Raw genomic sequence first — 20,297 nt, forward strand, 5'->3', positions numbered from 1 at the left:
ACTCAAATGCCAGGTTTTTGGGTTGTAAAAAAATGAGGCCAAGGTAAATCACTTCAAAACCTTTAACACCATCAATGTGACCTATAACCCGTATAACTTAAATTAGTAAAAAAACAAAACTATAATAGATATAACAGATCATTTAGTTAACTCTGGCTGTGGTCAGATTAAAATAATAAACACATTCAAACTCAAGTTAAATACAGTATCTGATTGATTCCAGAAAAAGTTCAGCTGTTCGAGCATGCTTTTCCTGGTATATTTTTTTCCCTAGAAGAAGCTTGAAGATTGCAATACTGTACATTGACTGGTACTTGTACTGTTTTTATAGTTCCGTCCACTTTGACTGACACCCCAGTTCCTGCTGGAGAAAATAGCCCCTGAATTCTGCCACGATGAGACTTTGCAGTAAGTATATTTGTGACAAACAAGTACAACCTTTTGGAGTTACTTCCTTAAAGTTTAAGCTTGGTTTCTCCTGGTAAAAATAATTAAAAGATGAACATAAAAAAAAAAAAAAGTAAAATATTTGTAGTCTGTAGGCCTACTGTAGAAAAATATGAAAGAGCAACCAATGACAAATATGGCAAATATTAGCCAGGCCACCGTTGTGGATGTGGTGCAAGCCCTATTTAAGGTCACCTAGTGGCTTACCCCAGGTGACTTTACTGTAAATAAGAGGAAGTCCAAACTCTGGACTGGTTGCAAGTCGATCGCAGGGCAAATATCAAACATTCAACCAAACCATACCATGAACCATACGAGAGACCTCACTTTGATTCACATGACAAGAGATAATTAAAAGCTCTCATTTTCTCTGGATAGAAATATACTCGATACAATACAAAGCAATTTTTTTTTTTTGTCATTGTGAGTGATCTGGCATTCACTTGGAACAGCTTTTCAGCAGTAGACACCTGGTTTCACCACAATCCTAAATATAGCATCTCTTTGTGTACAGGATTCTATTCAGTATTAAGTTATGTTTAATTGGGCATGGATGGCAAGTCTTCGCAAGTTTATCAGTTCACGCAAACAGGTGATTCGATTTGAATTCCAGGCTCCATTAATCACCACCTGAGAATAATTGAAATAATTTGATCCTTACATTCCCATTATTTTACACCAACATTCAATACAATCACTTTCCTGTCCTTTTTGCATGGACTTGTCAGGCTGCTATCTGATTAAGTACCCCAAATGTGGGTGGGGCTGTTTTATTGCTCAAGAGCATACTGGCCCTTTTCGTTCATTATTACTGTTATCACTACTAAAGGCGCTAGTATCACTGAAAATGAGACATGTGTCTGCAAGCACAAGCGTAGGATTGCTGACCGAGGTGGTAAAATAGTCTCGAATCTTAAAAATGTTTGCTTTTAATTTGTAACCAGTCCATCCCTCACTAAATGGGTCATTAGTGGTTTAATGGAGATGACACTCCATTTATTTGTTATTTTAACCTTATTTTATTACTTCTGCCAGTGGTCTCAATGTGCTCCAGGACAAATGCTATTCTGGTCATTTGCAATTAGGCAGTTTAGGTCACAAAGAAGCATTTCACATCGATTTGAAAACGGAAGACTGCTAATTTTATCACCATTAGTCACAGAGGGTGCAATTTCTGGGAGATTTGTTGTAGGAACAACACAGTTACTTATTTATACAGCACGGAAGGACTTAAAGGGTCAGAGGTTAAACACAATCTTTTCTTAGTAACTTTACTTCCAATTTGTTTGGTTTTGAGATCAATTTTCATTTTAGAAATAATATAGAAATAGAAATAATGTGATGGACTAGCAACCGGTCAAGGTTGTACACCTCTTCCACTGCGAAAGGTTCTAGATTCGACCTCAGGACAAGTAGTTTAAAAAGTCGGATGGAAATAGAAGTGTTCTGTGGTCAAACTGTTACCAAAAAATGTTTATTAACTGCACATGTTGAAACCAACATTTAGAATGTTTTTTTTTTCACCAGCCCCTCGAGTTTACCTGTTGATTGTAAATCAAATGGAAAAAAAATCACACAAAAAAACCGTAATGCTGAATGGCGATGTCATAATACTCGGACGCATAGTAGCTAGCCAGACATCCTGTGCATTGCGCTAATGGTCAAATCCATTGCTAAGGCTTCTGCTACTTCACCTCTACTATTCATAGTTTGATTTCTTAGTGATTTGGATGCAAGTTTGTTTAATTGCTTATATACAGTATATTCTTCTGCTCACACTCAATTTATCAACAGGCTTATCAGACAGGAAGATCCAACCGCAAGGGAGCTGGCTGGGTCTGGATGGCGTGCTGAAACATGGTGAGTGCTGTCACGCACGTAGATGTGGCTGGACAGCGCAGGATCACCGCCATTGTACTCGCGTTTCTGACAGCATGAAAAAATACACATCCTGCTAATTTGACATTGTCACTTTAAACAGAATATTTTTTGATACAGGTTTATCTTGAATCTTTTTACACTGCACAGTTTTGTCACACTATGAATGACGTTTTTCGACAACACATTTTTCGAGCGAACATAATGAACACCGTTATCAATACAGTTACAAACAAAACAACTATTATGATTTGTCCAAAGTAAATCCCTTTCATGTGAAGTGTACAATACAGCGAATAACTTTTCAAATACTCTTCGATAGGGATACTGCCGTCACCGGTAAAGCATTCAGTGTGAGTGATGTCAGGCATTTTAATCCTGGAATTATTCAGAGCGCTCAGCCAATTACTGTCACAACAGGTAAAGTGATTTCCACTCAAATACAAAACATCAAGGTGTGCTGATAACGCTAGAATCAACGAGTAGTTCAAAGACACAAAGGCATTGTTCCTTATGCTGAGTTCTCTCAGAGGAGAGCAATTTAAACTCTGCGGTAAAACATTTAGATTATTGTTGGATATGTTCAGATGCATTAGCATTGGCATGCAGGGCAAGAACAGTTCGGAATTGGTCATGTTCAATTCACTGATCGCCAACGACTGAAGAGTTTCTTGTATGTCATCCAGTGAATCAACTTGCATGACCATGTGAGGATTTCTAGCTAGGTTGAGGGACACCAAAGAACTTTCCTGGAATGCATTTGCCTGAAGAATCTTTATGTTGTTATCTTCAAGGCTCAGATGTTTGAGAGTTTTTAATTTTCCAAAGGAAACACAGGATGAGTTCAAGTTAAGTTGTTGTGGTGATAAGGAGCTGTACACGTGGCCCACGGGAGCGCAAGGCTGCACCGAGTTGTCTTGGAGATTTATTGTCTCGACTTGTGTGAGCGCCTTGAGAAAGAGCGGCGAAACAGATACAAGTCCATTGCTTTGCATGTTCAGGTACTTTAAGGAGTGAAAATAGAGCTGCCTGTGGTATTCCGATGCACTGTCATGTCGGACATTCCATGTGAGATTTTGCACGCAGTTAAAACTGAAATCAAGCCCTTCCAAAGATGAGAGAAGGCTCAATGTTTCCAGGGGAAAAGATGTGAAGTGGTTGTAGCGGAGGTCAATATAGATCAGCGGCATCATTCTCCAGGTTGAGTGGAGTTTATTTTTTCTAATTGTAAAATCACCCTTTCTGACGACTTCATTATAAAGGGTATTAGCCTCTGATACCATTGATTTCTCTGAAGTTAAAGTGCCCACCAGATTATGATGTAAATAAAGGTATTTCATTTGGTTAAATTTTGGGAGAATTGGGAAGTAAAGTAGTTTGTTATGACTAAGGTCAAGTATTTCAAGACTGTACATGTGGTTATCCTCAGCGGTAACAAAGAACTCTATGGAATTTCTACTCAGATTCAAATATTTAACTTTCTGTAGTTTAAAATCACAGATGTGAGCAAGGTTATTTTTGGCCAGGTTAAGATTTTCTAGTTTTCCGAGCGGTTCAAATGTTCCGCTATCAATTGTTGATATCAGATTGTCATCGATAATAATGCTCCTTAGGTTTTCATTCTCTTTGAACAAATAGTGCGCGAGCCACGTTAAAGAATTCCCACTCATCTTGAGTTGCTCAAGAGAAGATTTGTTTCGTAGATACAGTTTCATCGCTTCATACCCCAAACTGTTCAGTGATATGTCCAAACTCTTCAGTCCACCAATGGATTGTAGGCCTTTGCTGTTTTTGTCAAGGTTGTTGTTCAGCGCATTCATAGACAAATTCAGCTTCTCAAGCAGAGCCAGGTCTCCGAGAGCTCCCTCAGAGATGAGCTCCAGCTGGTTGCTGCTCAAGTCCAGCTGCTCCAAGTATGGCAAATCAAGTTTGCATAACCGCCTGATGACATTATTGGATAGGTCGAGGCTTCTCAGTCGTACATCCAAATCCAGAGGGATAGAATCAAGGTTCTGGTTTCTCCAAGATTGCGCCTTGAAATGAAACATTAATCATCATCAGGGCATACTTTTAAGATCACAGAAGAAATTTATATGAATAGATAAAGTGAGGAGTTTAATGATTTCCTCTCTTTGAGCCTACCTTTGGACCATCATCCATTTTCCCAGTTTGAAGCTGACGGCCTAGTGACCATAGTAGTAGGAGATTAGCAAGCATGTGCTTCACCATGTTTCCTCTGCTGTTCCACTGCTACTGTCATCCTCTTACACACCCTTTTTACTGCCACGCTTCATAAAAAAAGGGAAACAGCTGTGGACACTAGATAGGCTATTTTTAGAAAATTAATGCATGCAGAGTGGATAACTGTTATGTCTAAAATGGCCTTTTACACATTGAAGTGATCATGTTTTATGGCATGTTGGACCCATTATAGTGGACCCATGCATAAGCAATATTTTAACCTTACTGAAGCAGTTTACAACATTTTGTATTAGCCCACTTTATTTGCTAGTTAGTTTTATTTGTAAAGAATTATGAATGTATATGCTTTCCGTATTCTTGAATGGGCAAATTAGAAAATATTTTAAAATTGTCCAGAGAAGAACAAGCAAGCAGTGTGGAGGGGGATGGAAGCACAGCCGAGGTATAAAGAGACATGCTTAAACAGGCTGAGGTGTTAGCAGATGTAAACAAAGATGCGGCACATATGCACCAAGAGAGCTAGAAAACATAATCCTTTTAAACTCAAGTAATTTCTTTACATTAGTATGAGTCGTATGACTACTAAAACCGAGGTGGGCATTTAATTTATTTTGATTTGGATCTCAGAGGCAGCCAGTTTCCTGCTCCTGTCGCCCGTTTGTTATCATCTCAAACAGCTCCACTTGCCGCATCCTGCAAACAGGCGTCAACTTTATCTTCATTTATTTGCTGTATCAAAATGAAAGCTTAACAGTTTTTTGAGGAACCGTTAATGTTTGGAACTGTTAATAATTAAAACTGAGAAGGTTGGAATAGTTGTACTTTTTAAAATACTTGAGCCCCTTTTTTGTGGAACATTTGATGCGACCCAGACACACCCAGACTCTATCTCCAGTGACCAACCAAATAAATTGGATTTGAGAACTCCAAATTGTCCTTAGGTTTGAATGTGAGTGGGAATGATTGTGTTTCTATATGTGCCCTGCGAAGTCAGCTGGGATAGGCTCAAACTCACCCACAGCTATAATGAACTAAAAGAAAATCAAAAATAGATTAATGGAAAGATTAAAACCCCTTTAGGGGGAATTCAACATACTCCATTATATATTTGTGTTGCACACAACACAGATAACCAGATCACACACATGCAGGCATGGTATAACTGTTTTTGAGTGTGATTTTGACCTCATGTTCACCCTCAGGCATCTATTTTTGCAGAGTTTGACGATGATACACCAAGCTTCTCGGTAGAACACCCGACTTGTTTAGTTACTGTGAAATGTTTCCAGATCTTTTTGTTACTATGCTGGCCAGTGCATTCTTTCCAGATTATAGATTTGGTCTCCTTAGATTTCTGCTTATTTTGGGTCTGTTTCACTGCTAAATGAGCCTTTTCACTTGCACTGACACCTCTTTGGAACACATTTTGAGAGTTCTCAAGAACCGCTATCAAATACAAATTCGAAACTTTGATTCTTCATCTAACTGTTAAGGCAGACTTCTTTTGACTTGCATTGCTTATCTGTTGCAAGTAGTACAAGTGACTGTTGAACTCCTCACTATTGTTGTGGGGCCCCTATCTTTACATAATTTATAAATGATACTTGAGTTATGGTGGGGCAATATATATATATTTTTTTTCCGCAAATAACTATATCACCACTTCTATTAGTTTCTCTAATGCATTTATGGCTCAGCTATTAGAAACAGATCACATGCTCTGTATATTCTTGATTTACCCTCTGGGCATATTACAGAGTCAGAGAGTAGTTTGGACAGCATTAATTCCCAAGGAAAATAAAGCATGAAGAGAACATTTTGTTAACCTCACTGTCTGGGTCGTCACTAATGATTTAACTCTCAGTAATACAACATCCATCTTGACCTAGAATACTTTTTGCTTATTGTATTATATTGTCAATATGCTCGTTCACCTTTTACCACATAAATTGGGATGGTTTCATTTACTGTTGGAAAGCAAAATATATTTTATTCTACAAACACTGGAACGGTGTACCCAAAAACTCAGGAGGAAAAAAAACTCGATGTAATGTTAAATTATTTCTCCACTGGAGGAAGTCATACAGCTAACATAGATACTTGCTTATAAATGTGTTTCAAAATTTTGCTAAGGTGAACACTATCCTTAGGGATAAAGGCAATGGGCTCTCTCAGAACATCACTTAAAGGCTCGTAACAGATGAGTTCCACATGAAAGAAAATAGAAAAACTTAAGAATCAGTAACCACAGGCTATTCAAGTATAAATGACATACAATTAGACAGAACAAAACATTTTAATCCATCAATCAGCTCAATTTACAAAAGTATATCCCATTTTTATATACAGTATGTACACAGACGTATAAACAAATTTTTTTCCACGTGTATGCATTCATACGGTAACTCAACAATAGCACTGTCACAAATCACTGATATTCTGCAGGGATATTGTAGTGCAAAATGTGCGCAAAAAATAGTGCTGATGCTCTGAATACTTCTTGACTCCAGTTGCTTGGATTTTCCCACCCTTTTTTTTTTTTACTTAAAGCCCGGATCTCACTGAGCGGTGAAGGTTTGCGTCAGGGTTCGTTCAATGTTACAAACCGTCGCAAAGACGTTCACAAACCGTTTTGAGGGTTGCAAACAGAAGATGTCCAATGTCTTTATGGCTCTTTGCAATCTTGAAGGAACCCGACATCGGCTACCTTCGCAAACACTTGCAAGCCATTGCCACTCCGTAAAATACGGGCTTTAGCGCTTGAATCTATTGCTTTTTATGGCAAACCACAAGTAGGTAGTAATATAGTTAAATTAAGTAGTGTACAAATAAATCACAATATGACAATTTGTAATTGCTGGTGCTTTTTGGAGATGCAAGATTACCCTTCAACAGTATTTCATTATTTTAAAATACCTGTCTGAGCAGTATCCTTCCTTGTTATTAAGAGAGCCAGAGAGGCTGGCGACTATAAATAGTGACATTTGTTTGATGAGCAAACAGACATTCAGCTCATCAAGGCCAATAGCACTGAATCAGTGGAAGCACAAGCAGAACAGTCCATCACGTCCTGTTTTCAACCGGGCTGTGAAAGTGAGCTTGAGTGATCCTCAACTTTATCACCACACAGGGTTTCAGTGTCGTCCTAGCACATCTCACTGGGCAAGACTGGAAGTTTCAACACACAGATCTAACCTTTTCTTCAAATCCAGACACCCTTGCGATGAGAGGGCTGATTATAGTAGTTATCAGTTCTGTCCAGCAGATGGCATCTCTCCAAGTCTGACACTTCCCAGGAAAGTGGTGTGGTTGGTCATACTGATGAGCGTGTCCTCATATACTATGCGGATAGATATTTTCTGGCCAGCACGAAGCAGGCTCACCCCAGCTGTGTAGCAGGTGTTGAACTTGCGCTGGCCTGTCTCAATGCTGCAGGTGCAGCGGAGAAACGGTTTGGAGTCTACCATCACCTCGTAGCTGGCAATGTCTGTGAAGTTGAGGTAGTACACCTGGTGAAATGCAGAGAGAGGAAATTTATGAAAGACTGAAGGCTCGCCCAAACAAGATATATTGTGTCCAGCTGAAACATTTGGATAGTTGAGTAGCTGACATGGGCTTCTATTAAAAAAAATTACATTTAGACATGGATGGAAGTACAAAAGTAGGTTTCAAAATGTAAAAATTTATGACTAAGAGAAGGAAACAGGATTTGGATATTAAAATGACCATTGAATTACAAGAGTTACGTCAAGGACCGTACTCACTTCTACCTGACTATATATGAAGTAGACACCGTCCAACAGCACCTCTAGCTCTCCAGAGCGAGAGTGCATTTTAAACACACGGTGGTGTATGGACACCATCTTCCAGTTCCTGAGGATGCCTTCAGAAAGGTCTAAACATATCATAGCAAACCAGGAAAAGGCAAAGGTTAAGACTGGTCGTTACCTTGAACTACTTTGTAAAAAAGAGAGCAATGATTGAGTCGAGATAGACATGCGAAGATAATGTTCTGTTTGGATTGCCACTGACATCATCCAGAAAGATATGTAACTATGAGAGAGTCTACATATAAGAAACACAACAATAGATAACCCACCTTCTCTCACTTGGATGGTCGTTTCCTGTCCTTGCAAATGGACCACCGCAGGCTAAAGAGTGAACATGCCATGTCATTGACAAGGATGCACAGGCATTGATATCAGTGTTCTTGTATGGCGTGTACTGTGACTGTTTTTGTAGGTGACACACACTACCTGGAATTCTTTTGTTTTTGTCCGATCAGGAACTCCTGTAACAAAAAGAGAGACATGATGGGATTTTGGCCCATACCACTGCAACGTAAGAAAATCTGACACCATTGTGACTCAATCAAAACAAGCAACGCCATAGACTACAAAAAGATCTCTGCAATCCCACACAATGTTTGACACCCTGCATTAGAAAATCTCACTGTTAAGGCGATGAGTTTATTCATTTTGACAACTTGAGCCTCCTCCAAGCGTGGGAACACAGCTACATGTAGGCTCATGCTGTGTAATCCAAGAACGGGCCCCGAGACTCGAGTTTGGGCTATTGTAGTATAGTATCCACTCATTTTCTATTTTGTATTTGGTACCTGCGGGGCCTTGAGCGCCTGGAGGCCCCTGTGGCCCAGGGGGTCCGGGAGGTCCTGCAGGACCCACTGCATTGCTTCCTGGGATCCCCGGGATTCCAGGGATTCCCGGTGGGCCCTGGGGGCCTGGGGGGCCGGGAGGACCAGGTGGACCTGGCACTGATCTTTTCCTTCCTAAGAAGATAAAATGCAAAGTGGGTGGCAAATTGTGCAAGTGAATTATTTGACAGTGATGATCTGAAAGGCCCAACGGTCAATATAAAGCAAGGTAGACATCGATTGAGGGATTCATAAATGGTGTGTGGAATCTGGATTACTGAGTTTTAAGAATGTGGTTAGTATTGGAAAACAGCTACGATCGAAATAACGATCTGCAGCCACAGAAGTCGAAACAAAAACAACTCGACTTCTTGGTGACTGAAGATATTGTCTTTGAACTTGCTGATTACTGTGACCTTGATGACTGAAACTGGATCTATATTCTTGTCTCCCTCAGTTGAACCCTCCTTAGATAATCCAGATGACTGAGCATTCTCATAGACAAACTGTAAGAATATTTGATTACCTTTTTTCTTCTCTTTCCTTTTCTCTTTCCCTGTCGATTCTGGAAGAAAAGAAAAACAAAATGATTGCTCTTGAATCCACTTTGTACCAATCATTATCTTAAATTCCATCTCAAGAGTCCAGTTTATTCCGTGTAGGTATTCTCTCCATGCTGACACATTGGGCACTGAGCTCTGAAGTTAGTCCTGTGGGTTTGTCTAGTGTAGCAATTTGTAAATGTGGTTTCACCTCATCTGTATGAACAAGTGCCTTAAGCATTCACAGGCAGTGGAACTGGAGAAGATCATTAGAGAGATACTTTATCCTGCCAAAATCCTTTTCTTTGAATTAAGCCCAGATGGAGAATGCAGATGAAAGTGTGTGAATGTGCATGTGAGTTTATGTGTCTTTATTTTACGGCCATGCGCATATGTGTGCGGCTAGACTACGGTGGGGCATCCATGTCAGTGCGTGAGCCTACCGTTAGCATTCTTTTTTTTGTACGCACAGATTAAGAATTATTTTCAAAAGGCCGTCTCGCTGCTCTTGTGTTTACCATGCCATTACAACTACAAAGGCCATTTAACCTTAAAACCTCACAGTTTGAGTCCCCTGTGAACATATGGCCAGAATTTCTCCTCTGGCTACATGACTGGATGCATCCGCATAGATTTTTCTTAACGAGCAGCCCTATCTGAAATCTGGTGCCCGTTAGGAGGGCAGAGAACACACACTGACGCACACACATACACAAAACACACATCTAAGGCTGGGATTAGAAATGCCTTTGTCCGTATAGTATGAGCAGTGGAGAGAGCTGGGAATGATTAGTGTTTAGAGGCTCGGGACTTTACTGATTTATGTATAAAGTCTCAAAGGTGAGTTTTTTTCTTCTAAATTAAACACAATCACCAACTCCCCTCCTCCCAAGTATTCAGTGTCACGCCACAGACGTCGGAATGCTTTGTGATCATGTAGCACTTGTTGCTTTCTCTCATGAAACATCAAAGGGTTTGCTTTTTTTTTTTGCATAACATTCTAAACAAAAACAAAAAAGAGATACTAAAGCTAATTCAAACATATCAGCCCATGTGGTTTGCTGTCTAGCCATCGATTATGATGAATCAGTTCCACCAGATTTATGAAAGCCACCAGAGTCTCAGATGATTACCGCAGATGATTGCATGGTTGATTGAAAAAGTGCATAATCTTCAAAACCATGCTTTTTACAATATCCTGTTTACTGAAAGTGGAGATTGATCGATAATATGAAGCCTATTTGCTCAATGGAAATCTCAAAAAGATGTTTCAGGGATATGATATTTTTTTTAAAAGGGGAAATCAACAGATGCTTTTCTGTGTGGTGAAATCTATCCTTGCTTGCATCCAAGTAATAATCAATCCCATTCAATTTTCTTGCATGCTGCATAATACTAAACGTGGGACAGCAGCTTTAAGTATTAAAAAAGTCAACCAAATGTGAGAACCACTAACAATCTGTTTTTAATATTTAAAGGCCTTAAATCGGTACATCAGCCTCTTATTGACACTACTGAACCACCTCCAAAGGAACATTAAATTAGAGGACACATTTATCTGTCAAAAAAACATCTTGCCAGCTCAAAAAGGCTGCAGGTGCATTTGCTGTTTTTTTCTATGATTCATTGAAGTTTTTGGAAACTATAACTGAAAAATAACCAAGCCTAACATAAAAACGGTGGAATACCACATACCTGTTTCTGGCTGCTTGCCGGGACTTCTTTTCTCCCTTTGAGTTATGCCTCTGTTATCTTCTGTGGCAAGGATGTCTCTATTCCTGTGTAGTAATTGTCCCTAGGAAAGGAAAAATAGGTACCAATTATTCCCTGCACTTTTATTTATACAGACAACATTTTATTCTAAAATAGCACTGCGCCTTATGTTCTGTATTTACAAGATAATGATTGATGGCACCTGATGATGGTTACAATTGAGCAGTGTTTTTCCAACACCATTAAAAAACATGAGCAGGCCGGAACGTTAGTTTGTGGTGAAAAGATGTGGGAGCAAGAGCATTCGTGTACTGCCAAGTTATTGTGTTATCCCACTGGGTCTGTAACCTATCCTGTAACTTAAGCCACCTTTGTCTATGTGTAGACGCTCTACACATCCGCTTCGTCACGAACACTGTGAAACTCACGCTCATTTACAAAAGGAGGACAGGAATTGTGTTTAGTCTGAGAATCACTACCCATTCATGTGGCACCTGGTCCCATGCCTGCACAGTTATAGCGTGAATGGACTGTGAGTCAATGAAAGGACTGACGTAGTTGTTGTGAGTTCGAGTTTTATATACAAAAAAAAAAAGAACGCCATTGGGGAGTGAGTTCTCAGGAGCATGCCTTGTGTTGCACTTTGACTGTGTCTACTCGACCTACAGTCAAGTGAACTCTAGATGACATGCTGACCTGAGTGTTATACTTTAAGACAAAATCAACTATGGCAGCGGAATGTTTCAAGTTTTGGACCTCGGTTCATTGCATCATTACAGACCAAGAAGACAACAATGAACTCAATAGGAATGTTCAGAAGCACTTTCACTTTCCAGATTTGTTTGGATCAGTAGCAAGTCTTTTGCTCTATACATCGTTTTTCTAGGTCCATAGTGAGTCTTAAACCTTCCACCTTCTGTTCCCAAAGCCCCGCTAAAGAGTTGAGTCTTTACAGATTGAGCAGCTGCAGCACAATCAGTATAAAAGTAAAGAGTTAAAGAAGTGAAAGTGGTGTCACACTGGAAACACAACAAGACCACCCATTGATCAACCAAGAGTTCAGTCGCACTTTGTCAGCATAAATGGTGGTCCAAGACTCAGAGACTAAACATCTGCTTGGAGGCTAATGCAATGGACATCCTCAAAGCCGGGACACGTGCAGTATCTTAACTTAGTTCAAAAGGCTGTACATAACTCTGTATCGTTTAGCCATTTGGCTTTCAGTGAAGTGAACATAACTCAAGTTAACACAATCCCCAACGAAGAGAAATGTGTCCTCCAAGCTGGAAGAACTTCCATGTGGTTTTCTGCAGACTGAAACACCATAATACGAAAACAGAGAAGCACCTCACAGTAGTTAAATGATGCATGTCAATGTCAAGGAAAGGATCCTCAAACAGATTGATTTCAAGGATGATGCTATTTAATTGAATCCTGCCGAAGGAATTTCCGGGTACTTCAAAATTTACCAGCAATATGGACCTCCTTTCTGAGAATGTTTAAGGACACAGCCCGTTGTTTTTGGCCACTTCACGTTATTCATAATTCCATGAGAAGCTTAAACGTAGAAAACAATGTCATTGCTGATAGTGGATCATACATGTACTGTTTGTTGACAATTTATATTAGTATATTATAATGACTTTCTTATCATTGCACAAGTATGCAGTTGGGCATGAAGATTAGGAATATTTTCCTAACAGTACGATGCTAATGCTTTGCAACTGTTAACCAATACATTTATGGATTAGTTGGTCAAATTAGGTCCACAGTAAAACAGATTACATCTCATAACCATTTTTTCCCCAGAACAAAGTCAAAATCCAACGCTCTCATTAAAACATCCTGACATTATTTTTTTCACAATATAAACAAAAAGCAGAAATAGAAAATACTTATCAGTCAAATGCATACACTTTTAGCTGGACCTGAATTAATTGCGCCCTCTGCTGTTCGACATCACAGGGAAAACAATAAAGCACTCAATGCTTTTAACAACAACTACACGACCTAACTTCATTGATATAAACACAAATAGAGATGCAACAATTAACTGAATAATTGTTAAAATAATCCATTCAAATTAGTGATTAAAACGGTCACTAATCGGTGCCCTAAGCATAAGGCTGAGCTAATTGATTGAATCAAACAAACAAGCAAACCAACAAATATACATTTTTTGGAACCATTGTACAAAACTGAAAGTAAACCTGTGAAATCTATATAAGAATCCTCCCCTGTTCCTTCTGACAGGGACCCTAACAAGGAATCTCTATCTTGACAAGCTGATATACATGTCTGACCTTCTGAGGATTTCAGGCTGATGGGGGAGAGTGTGGCTACTATGGTTTATCGTCACACAGGCCTCCAGATGTTTGCGTTTCATTTGGTGTGCAGGTGTCTCCACAGCTCCACTACAGCTGTTGGCACAAGCGCCTGTTACCTCTCAAAGAATTGTGGGTGTATGTTCAGGCATATGGCATTAAACTTTCGTCTGTTCTGACAGCCAAACATCATCATTCCACATGCAGGTTTTGGCCCGAGATGAAACTGCAGCCGAATGCCAAAAAGCAAACAAGCTATAGTATCTGCCAGGCTGCTACTTAGGTAAAACTGGTGTTTTAGATAAAGTAACATGAAATGATTTCAGGAGAACAACTTCATTAGAACATTTATAGCCTTCGTACTCTTCAAAGGAATGCTACGTTACAGTAAATCAGGAAGACAATGTGTTGGTATGTATGCCAAGTGCCAACTATTGAGTAAACCATTCTTTTTCAACACAGGGAGAAAATGCTAATAATTAGAGGGCTTTCAAATCTTCAAAGAGATGGGGCTGCTGGTGTGGGTCAAAGACACGATTCCCCGTTGTTCTGTGAGGATATGACTAAATTTCAATCACCCTGGGGATGTGTAATTTTATGATCACAAGATTTTTTTATAAACAGAGTAAAACAACTGTTTGTGTTTTCCCTTCATTTAGCCACTCCAAACTACTGGAATTCATAAACATTTTAAAATGATTATCAGAGGGAAACACAACTATTAAACCCACGATGCCCTCAATGTGGTCTCACTCATGATGCCCTAATGTGGAATTCTAGGGGTACCGGTAATTATCCAAAACTGCTTAATAGTGGAGAAATCCAACCACAAAATTGCAGTTGAAAAGTCAAGGTAAAACTGAGGGATATAGTTTAAGACACCAGATGCACAGTGAAAACTAGTGGGTGCCCGTCAGTGTTACATTGGCAGCAAACACTTGATGCATATCGGTGACGATTTATGTGCTCCCGACTCATGTGTGGGTTTCTCATGAGTGCTCAAACCTCAGGTAATTCTAGCAGTGAGGCAAACAGGTCAAATGTGTAACATTATTTGCAAATTCTGACAACAAATGTCCCAAGGGGATGTTAAAGCAGGGTACACACTTCAGATTAAGCACGTTCTGAATTGGTCCCGAGTCAGATTAATATGTGATGTGTCTGAAATTCTTCATCTGGAAAAATGGTCTTGCATAGTTGGTTGCAGCCCCCCCCCCTTCCCTCACCATGCCCACAAAAAGTAGATGGACAAATGTACACAAAGGAAGCTAAGAAAGCCATCCTAATGTTACACAAATCGACACTACTGCTACCATCTTTCCCACAAGGTTGCAGCTTCATGTAAGTAGCCGAGTGCTTTTACGAGTCTCCTGATTAATCCCTGATATTGGAGGCTCTGTTCTACAGTAAATTAGATGCTGGTGACAGCCCACCCGGGTGCTGCCACAGCATGTACGCTGGACTTGGTGCCCCATCAAGCTGACTTTTTGATAGCTGTTAACAGGACTCCAGATGTTTCAACATCTGTTTTGTGCAGGACTTTAAAGGCAAACATCTGAGCAGAAAATAAAATTCATACAATTGTTGTAAGGTATGCAAAAGTCTCATTCCTAACACTCTTAGACAACTCAATGCCCTTAAAACACAATTAATGGGATTACAAGAGTGAGAGGGTCATGATGTAAAATACTTGCATTCTTTTTAAGTTAAAATTGCATCACACCTATCTCCAAACTTTAGAGCAAGACGCAGCCTGGAGAAACATTTTAATGTTCTGAGTCGGGCAGGTCTGCTAGACAGCTGGGATTTACTATGTTATTGGAGGGCACACTAGGGTACCTGTGTCTGTTTGAAGGGAGGGTGGTGTTTGCGTTCATAGTGATATCACATGACCAAAATCATCTGCTCTTAGTATGAAACAAGTTGGATCATATGTATATCTTTATTCAGAATTCAACCGCATGACCAACATCGATAAATAGAGGATCTATTCAAAATCTGAAAAGCAATCAACTTTCCTGTCAAAATATACTTTCAGATTTTGTTCTAGTGGAACGATCCGATAAAATAAGAGATATCTCATGACTGAGATAAAGGCAAAAGGCAAAAAAAAAAGAGCAAACTATTTACAAATGTTTGAGAAGATGACGAAACATTGAACAAGCCATGGTCTGATCGGGAAAACTCTTTTATGTGGCTTGTGGTTTAAGCAATGACATGACCAGCAAAGGCCCTGAGATTTTCTAGTGACTCATTCAGGGTATACCCGCCTCTTGCCCAAAGTCAGCTGACCCTCACGAGGACAGGTGGTCTAGAAAATGGATGGATTTGACAGATGATCAGTAGAGTGACGTAGTGGTTGTTCGAGATGAAAGGCGTAGCAATATATAAAGTTGTTGTGACATGTTAGAATGGTCAATATTCTGCAAAATCCAAAGTGTCTTAACACAGAGATGTGGAATCCACGTCCAAGAAGTAAAACCCCTGAAACAGTTTGGCTTTAGCCACAGGTGCTTCTACAGAACAAGTGGAGATGATCTTATTTACCTGCCAGTTGAGCAGGAGCATCTTTTCACGCTAACGCCAATCTGTGGCAGGGTTTTTACCTTCTTGACATGGATTCCCCATTCCTGGTTATAAATCCGTCCCTACATTTTCCATACTGCTTCTCCTCATTGGGGTCGTGGGTAACTGACAACCTTCCACAGCAAACTTTGCACATGAGGTGAAGTACACCTTGGATTGGTTGTCAGTCAATCACAGAAGACAGAAACAACCGTTGATGCTCACGTTCACACTTGTTCAATTAACCGAAAATGCGTGCTAGCAAAAAAACAACAACAGGCGACCTGTTTGAAATCTACCAAGTGACATTGAAAATGTGTTATATGATGGGATTTCACACGAGTCACAAACCTTTTACTGAGCTGCTATGATACAACGACAGCCAATACACTTTGTATCTGCCATGTAAAAGGTACTGTATGTCTTTGTTCTCAAATATGCTCCAGTTTCCCAAGTATGCATCATCATCCCTTATTGCATATCCACACTTTAAATCGTTGCGATGCTGCTAAAGTGCCTTTGATGAAGACTTAGATGAAAAATCCGATGAATAATGTTTCGAAAAGATTCTTCAAAGAAAAGTCTCAAAAGCTAACAAGTGCGGCAGCTGCGTCCAAACGCCACATGCTCCTGTTTCTCCAACTATGTAAACTGTTGGATGTGTAATCAGAGTTGTTTAATGCAGACATCTGGAGAGGACAGCATCACAGGGCGCTTAAATATTTACAGCTGGGCTAGTCTTTTACCTCATGAAGCGTCACCATCTGGACTTAATACCAAGCCCATCTCCACAGATTCAACCACGGGTATCTCGCCTATCTAAAATGGATTTAGCGAAGGACACGGGAGATTCATTGGATAGTCTCAGCTTTGCAGTTTATTTTTTCTTAAAGGAAATTGTACATAGACATACCTAATGTTGAGTAAAAATGTCTGTACTTGAGATTGGTGTGCACTGTGCAACTTTGTGATTTCACCTTTGGTTCAACAACACTGGTAAAATGATGATTGATCTTTAACTCATTTGCTCCCAAAACATATAAATACGTTCTATTTTAAATGTTTTAAGTGTCCTAAAGACGTATTTATACTTTTTTATGTTTTTTTTAATGCTAGAGCATACAGAAGGCTTTGATGCAGCCTCTCAACTGCACAGAACAGTTGAAGCAATGGTAGTTATTACAAAAACGACCAACAGGTGGCAGCAGAGTATAAGAGATCAACCAGCGCAATGTTGCAAACAAGCTGATTTATCTAAACAGATTTGTGAATAATGATGACATTTAGCTATTTTCTAATGCTGATTTCTGCAAAACGGAAACCGATAGAAATATACATTTTTCTTGATGAAAGAAGAGACTCTAATCTTTCTTTTGGTAGGTTCCATGTTTTTTTATAACAGGAGAACACAATATTCTGTGGGCCTTGCAAAATCAGTCAAAATCCAGTCAACCAGCCGGGAGCGAAGGGGATTGCTTCAGTGGAAATGGCTGTGCAGATGTGAAAGTGTCAAAGATTAGCAAACACCTAAATCCTATGACATTTATTTTGCATCTTAATTGACACTTTTGGTCAGTGTAAAAAGTTAGCCAGCCACAAACAATGGAGATATTAGGATGTGTAGTACAATTTAAACTTTCTCCTTTCGCTGCTGAACCTAGGCGAGTAAAATGGTGTGAGGAGTGTTGTTTCTAAAGCCACTGACAACATAATGAACATCAAATCGACTGCTGACAATAAAGTAAACCAAAGGTGAGGCTGGCCTCAGTCCCAAGTGGCCCATCTAAGTGCCAATGAATGCACATCAAGCCTCAGGCTATGCACCTGCTCGTAGGCGATATGTTTATTTGGCTGACCACCTGCTCCAGCACTTTGACTTGACCTTCATTGCAAAACCAACCTGACGCTTGTGCAACAATCTATTTACTTAGGAGGAGCTTTGAAAGCAACACATTTGTGTTCAAATGTGTTTTGATTCAGCGAGAACAAAGCCAGAGTGCAGTGCCACCTCCAAAGTTAATCGCCCCCAAAGTAACGATTTGGAATTCAGCCAAATTGTAACCGTCATCCCACAAAATGAACTGAAAACTTGCCTTAAAGGCAAACGTTTATGATGCTATCATGTAATAGTGTTTCAATATAAATTATTTAGTAGATACCGAAAAAGTACAGAAAAAGTAACAGCACATTTTAAGAGGTCTTGTTCTGCCTCGCCCTCTAGACACGATATTTACTAAAGTTTCCTATCAGGTGAGTTAAAACAGTGAGCATTGTATTCTCATGAATGTCAGTCATGCTCACAGTGAATTAGTTTATATGTCCCTCAAGATACAATCTGTATTTGTACTTAATGGAGTCAAAGAGAACCCGTTACAGATCCAGATGGGTATAGGCAATGTTCCCAAGCTGTGGCAGTATTGTCAAAGCCCTGTAAGTAAAGTTGTCTATACTTTTCCCCAAACATTTACAGAAATAAAGAAAAATGCCAGTGACAGCTCACACAAAATCTGCTAAACTGTGTATGTACTCGTATATATATTTTTATTTTAAATCAAGTCTGCCAGTTAATATTTATTTACCTCGAGATCATCTGTTGAGCGGCTGCTGCCGGGTTCGAACCGCAGGGGGTCGGGAGGGAATGCCGCAGACGCCGCGTTGCCCGAGTCGCTCCCCGCGAGTGTCAACATGGAGTCCCGCTTCTGGTGGATTATTTCCCTTTTGACCTCGGAGCGCAGGTCCAAGTAACAGACAAGCGTGACCGCGTGCAGGGAGAGTGACAGGAGGAATAATCCGAGGAAGGCGACACTGCTGCTCCGACTCCGGCAGTTGGCGCTACACGTACAGGGCTCACCTCTGGGCATCGCTTTCCCCGTGAAACCATCCACGGGCAGTACATTGCGTGTCATCTTTGGACAGGGGGCGCGAGTAAGATGCTCTTTAACTCGGCATAGTCAGCCGCAGCTATTTATTTACGTGGAGACTCATAAGTGTTGAAGCAGCAGCAGCGGCGGCAGGTCGGTGCAAACTTCTTCCAGTATCTGTAGTGACACATTAGGACCCGCCCCCCCATCTCTGATTGGTTTATAGATCGGGCAAAGAGGTTGGAAAGCCGGGAGCATCAGAGGCAGTGATGGGGCGACATCAAATGGATTTATTGCGGTACTGCAACGAGTGGGACTGATTACATGCTGTGAGAATAATACCCTGTTTGTTATTCATTGTGACATGGAAAAAATATTAGCGACCTCATTCTTGTTTTATTGTCTATTACATGAGTGTGAACACACTAGAGCGGTAACTGATGCCAAGCATGTTGTTTGTCCAGACTTTCAACGTGCTATTTACCATTTTTGGCACCTTGTTTTGTGTTATCGTGGGTGGGTGGTATGCGGAACCAATCCAAACCACTGAACAGGTGTGACTAATGTGATTTTTTTTTTTTTGGGTGGGGGATTATGAACTTGCTTCATCTGTTACAGTGGATCCAATGGTGACGCACCCACTGATTCACCTTTTTGCGGCTATATTTTTTCAATATTTTTACACACACAAAAACGGAAAGTTTTTTTGTTGAAAATGCATATCGGACATTTATCAGCATTAAAAATAAAACGTTTTACTTTATTTTTTCTTTAATTTAATTAATATTTGGACCTGTCCCTATCCCCCGTGAATATCCGGCGGATATAGTTTTAAATTGTAATATCACCATTCACCACTAAATGGCATAAATCACGTTTTAGGGAGTAAATGGTCTAATACAGGGGTGCCCAAGTTCGGTCCTAGAGAGCCCCTATCCAGCCTGTTTTCCATGATTCTCTCCAGTGACACACCTGATTCATGATCAGGGTCATTGTCAGGCTTCTGCAAAGCTTGCTGATGAGCTGATCATTAGATTCAGCTGCGCTGAAGGAGGGAGACATGGAAATCAGGCTGGATAGGGGCTCTCAAGGACGCCCCCCCCCCCCCCCC

The 20,297-nt window shown here is 40.1% G+C and overlaps 2 protein-coding genes across 3 annotated transcripts; both read right to left on the bottom strand.

The window, feature by feature from the left end:
- Positions 1–1,988: 1,988 nt before the first annotated feature.
- Positions 1,989–4,585, bottom strand: LOC147168691 (transforming growth factor beta activator LRRC33-like). Its single transcript, XM_086084450.1, has 2 exons — positions 4,468–4,585; positions 1,989–4,358 (listed from the first exon to the last, which is right to left on the bottom strand). The coding sequence occupies exons 1-2, from the start codon at positions 4,552–4,554 to the stop codon at positions 2,481–2,483; spliced, it is 1,965 nt and encodes a 654-aa protein (XP_085940576.1). The 5' UTR covers positions 4,555–4,585; the 3' UTR covers positions 1,989–2,480.
- Positions 4,586–6,804: 2,219 nt separating this feature from the next.
- On the bottom strand, positions 6,805–19,351 carry eda (ectodysplasin A). Of its 2 annotated transcripts, none has more exons than XM_086084959.1 (8): positions 18,905–19,351; positions 11,419–11,518; positions 9,708–9,746; positions 9,146–9,316; positions 8,784–8,818; positions 8,627–8,678; positions 8,298–8,422; positions 6,805–8,036 (listed from the first exon to the last, which is right to left on the bottom strand). In XM_086084959.1, exons 1-8 carry the CDS (start codon positions 19,229–19,231, stop codon positions 7,776–7,778), a joined length of 1,110 nt encoding a protein of 369 aa, XP_085941085.1. In that variant the 5' UTR covers positions 19,232–19,351; the 3' UTR covers positions 6,805–7,775. The 2 variants fall into 2 exon arrangements, with proteins under 2 accessions (XP_085941085.1, XP_085941084.1); XM_086084958.1 differs by having other exon boundaries at positions 8,292–8,422.
- Between the last annotated feature and the right edge of the window lie 946 nt (positions 19,352–20,297).

The sequence above is a fragment of the Leptonotus elevatus genome, chromosome 9 (genome assembly GCF_054856555.1).
Source record: "Leptonotus elevatus isolate MCC_2025b chromosome 9, RoL_Lele_1.0, whole genome shotgun sequence".
In the NCBI taxonomy this organism is placed as follows: domain Eukaryota; kingdom Metazoa; phylum Chordata; class Actinopteri; order Syngnathiformes; family Syngnathidae; genus Leptonotus; species Leptonotus elevatus.

Coding starts and splice junctions, on each gene's coding strand:
- LOC147168691 (XM_086084450.1), bottom strand. CDS start 4,554: ATGGTGAAGCACATGCTTGCTAATCTCCTACTACTATGGTCACTAGGC. Junction 4,359..4,467: donor AAATGGATGATGGTCCAAAG/GTAGGCTCAAAG, acceptor TTTCATTTCAAG/GCGCAATCTTGGAGAAACCA.
- eda (XM_086084958.1), bottom strand. CDS start 19,231: ATGACACGCAATGTACTGCCCGTGGATGGTTTCACGGGGAAAGCGATG. Junction 9,317..9,707: donor AAGGAAAGAGAAGAAAAAAG/GTAATCAAATAT, acceptor TTATCTTCTTAG/GAAGGAAAAGATCAGTGCCA. Junction 8,679..8,783: donor CAAAAACAAAAGAATTCCAG/GTAGTGTGTGTC, acceptor TTCACTCTTTAG/CCTGCGGTGGTCCATTTGCA.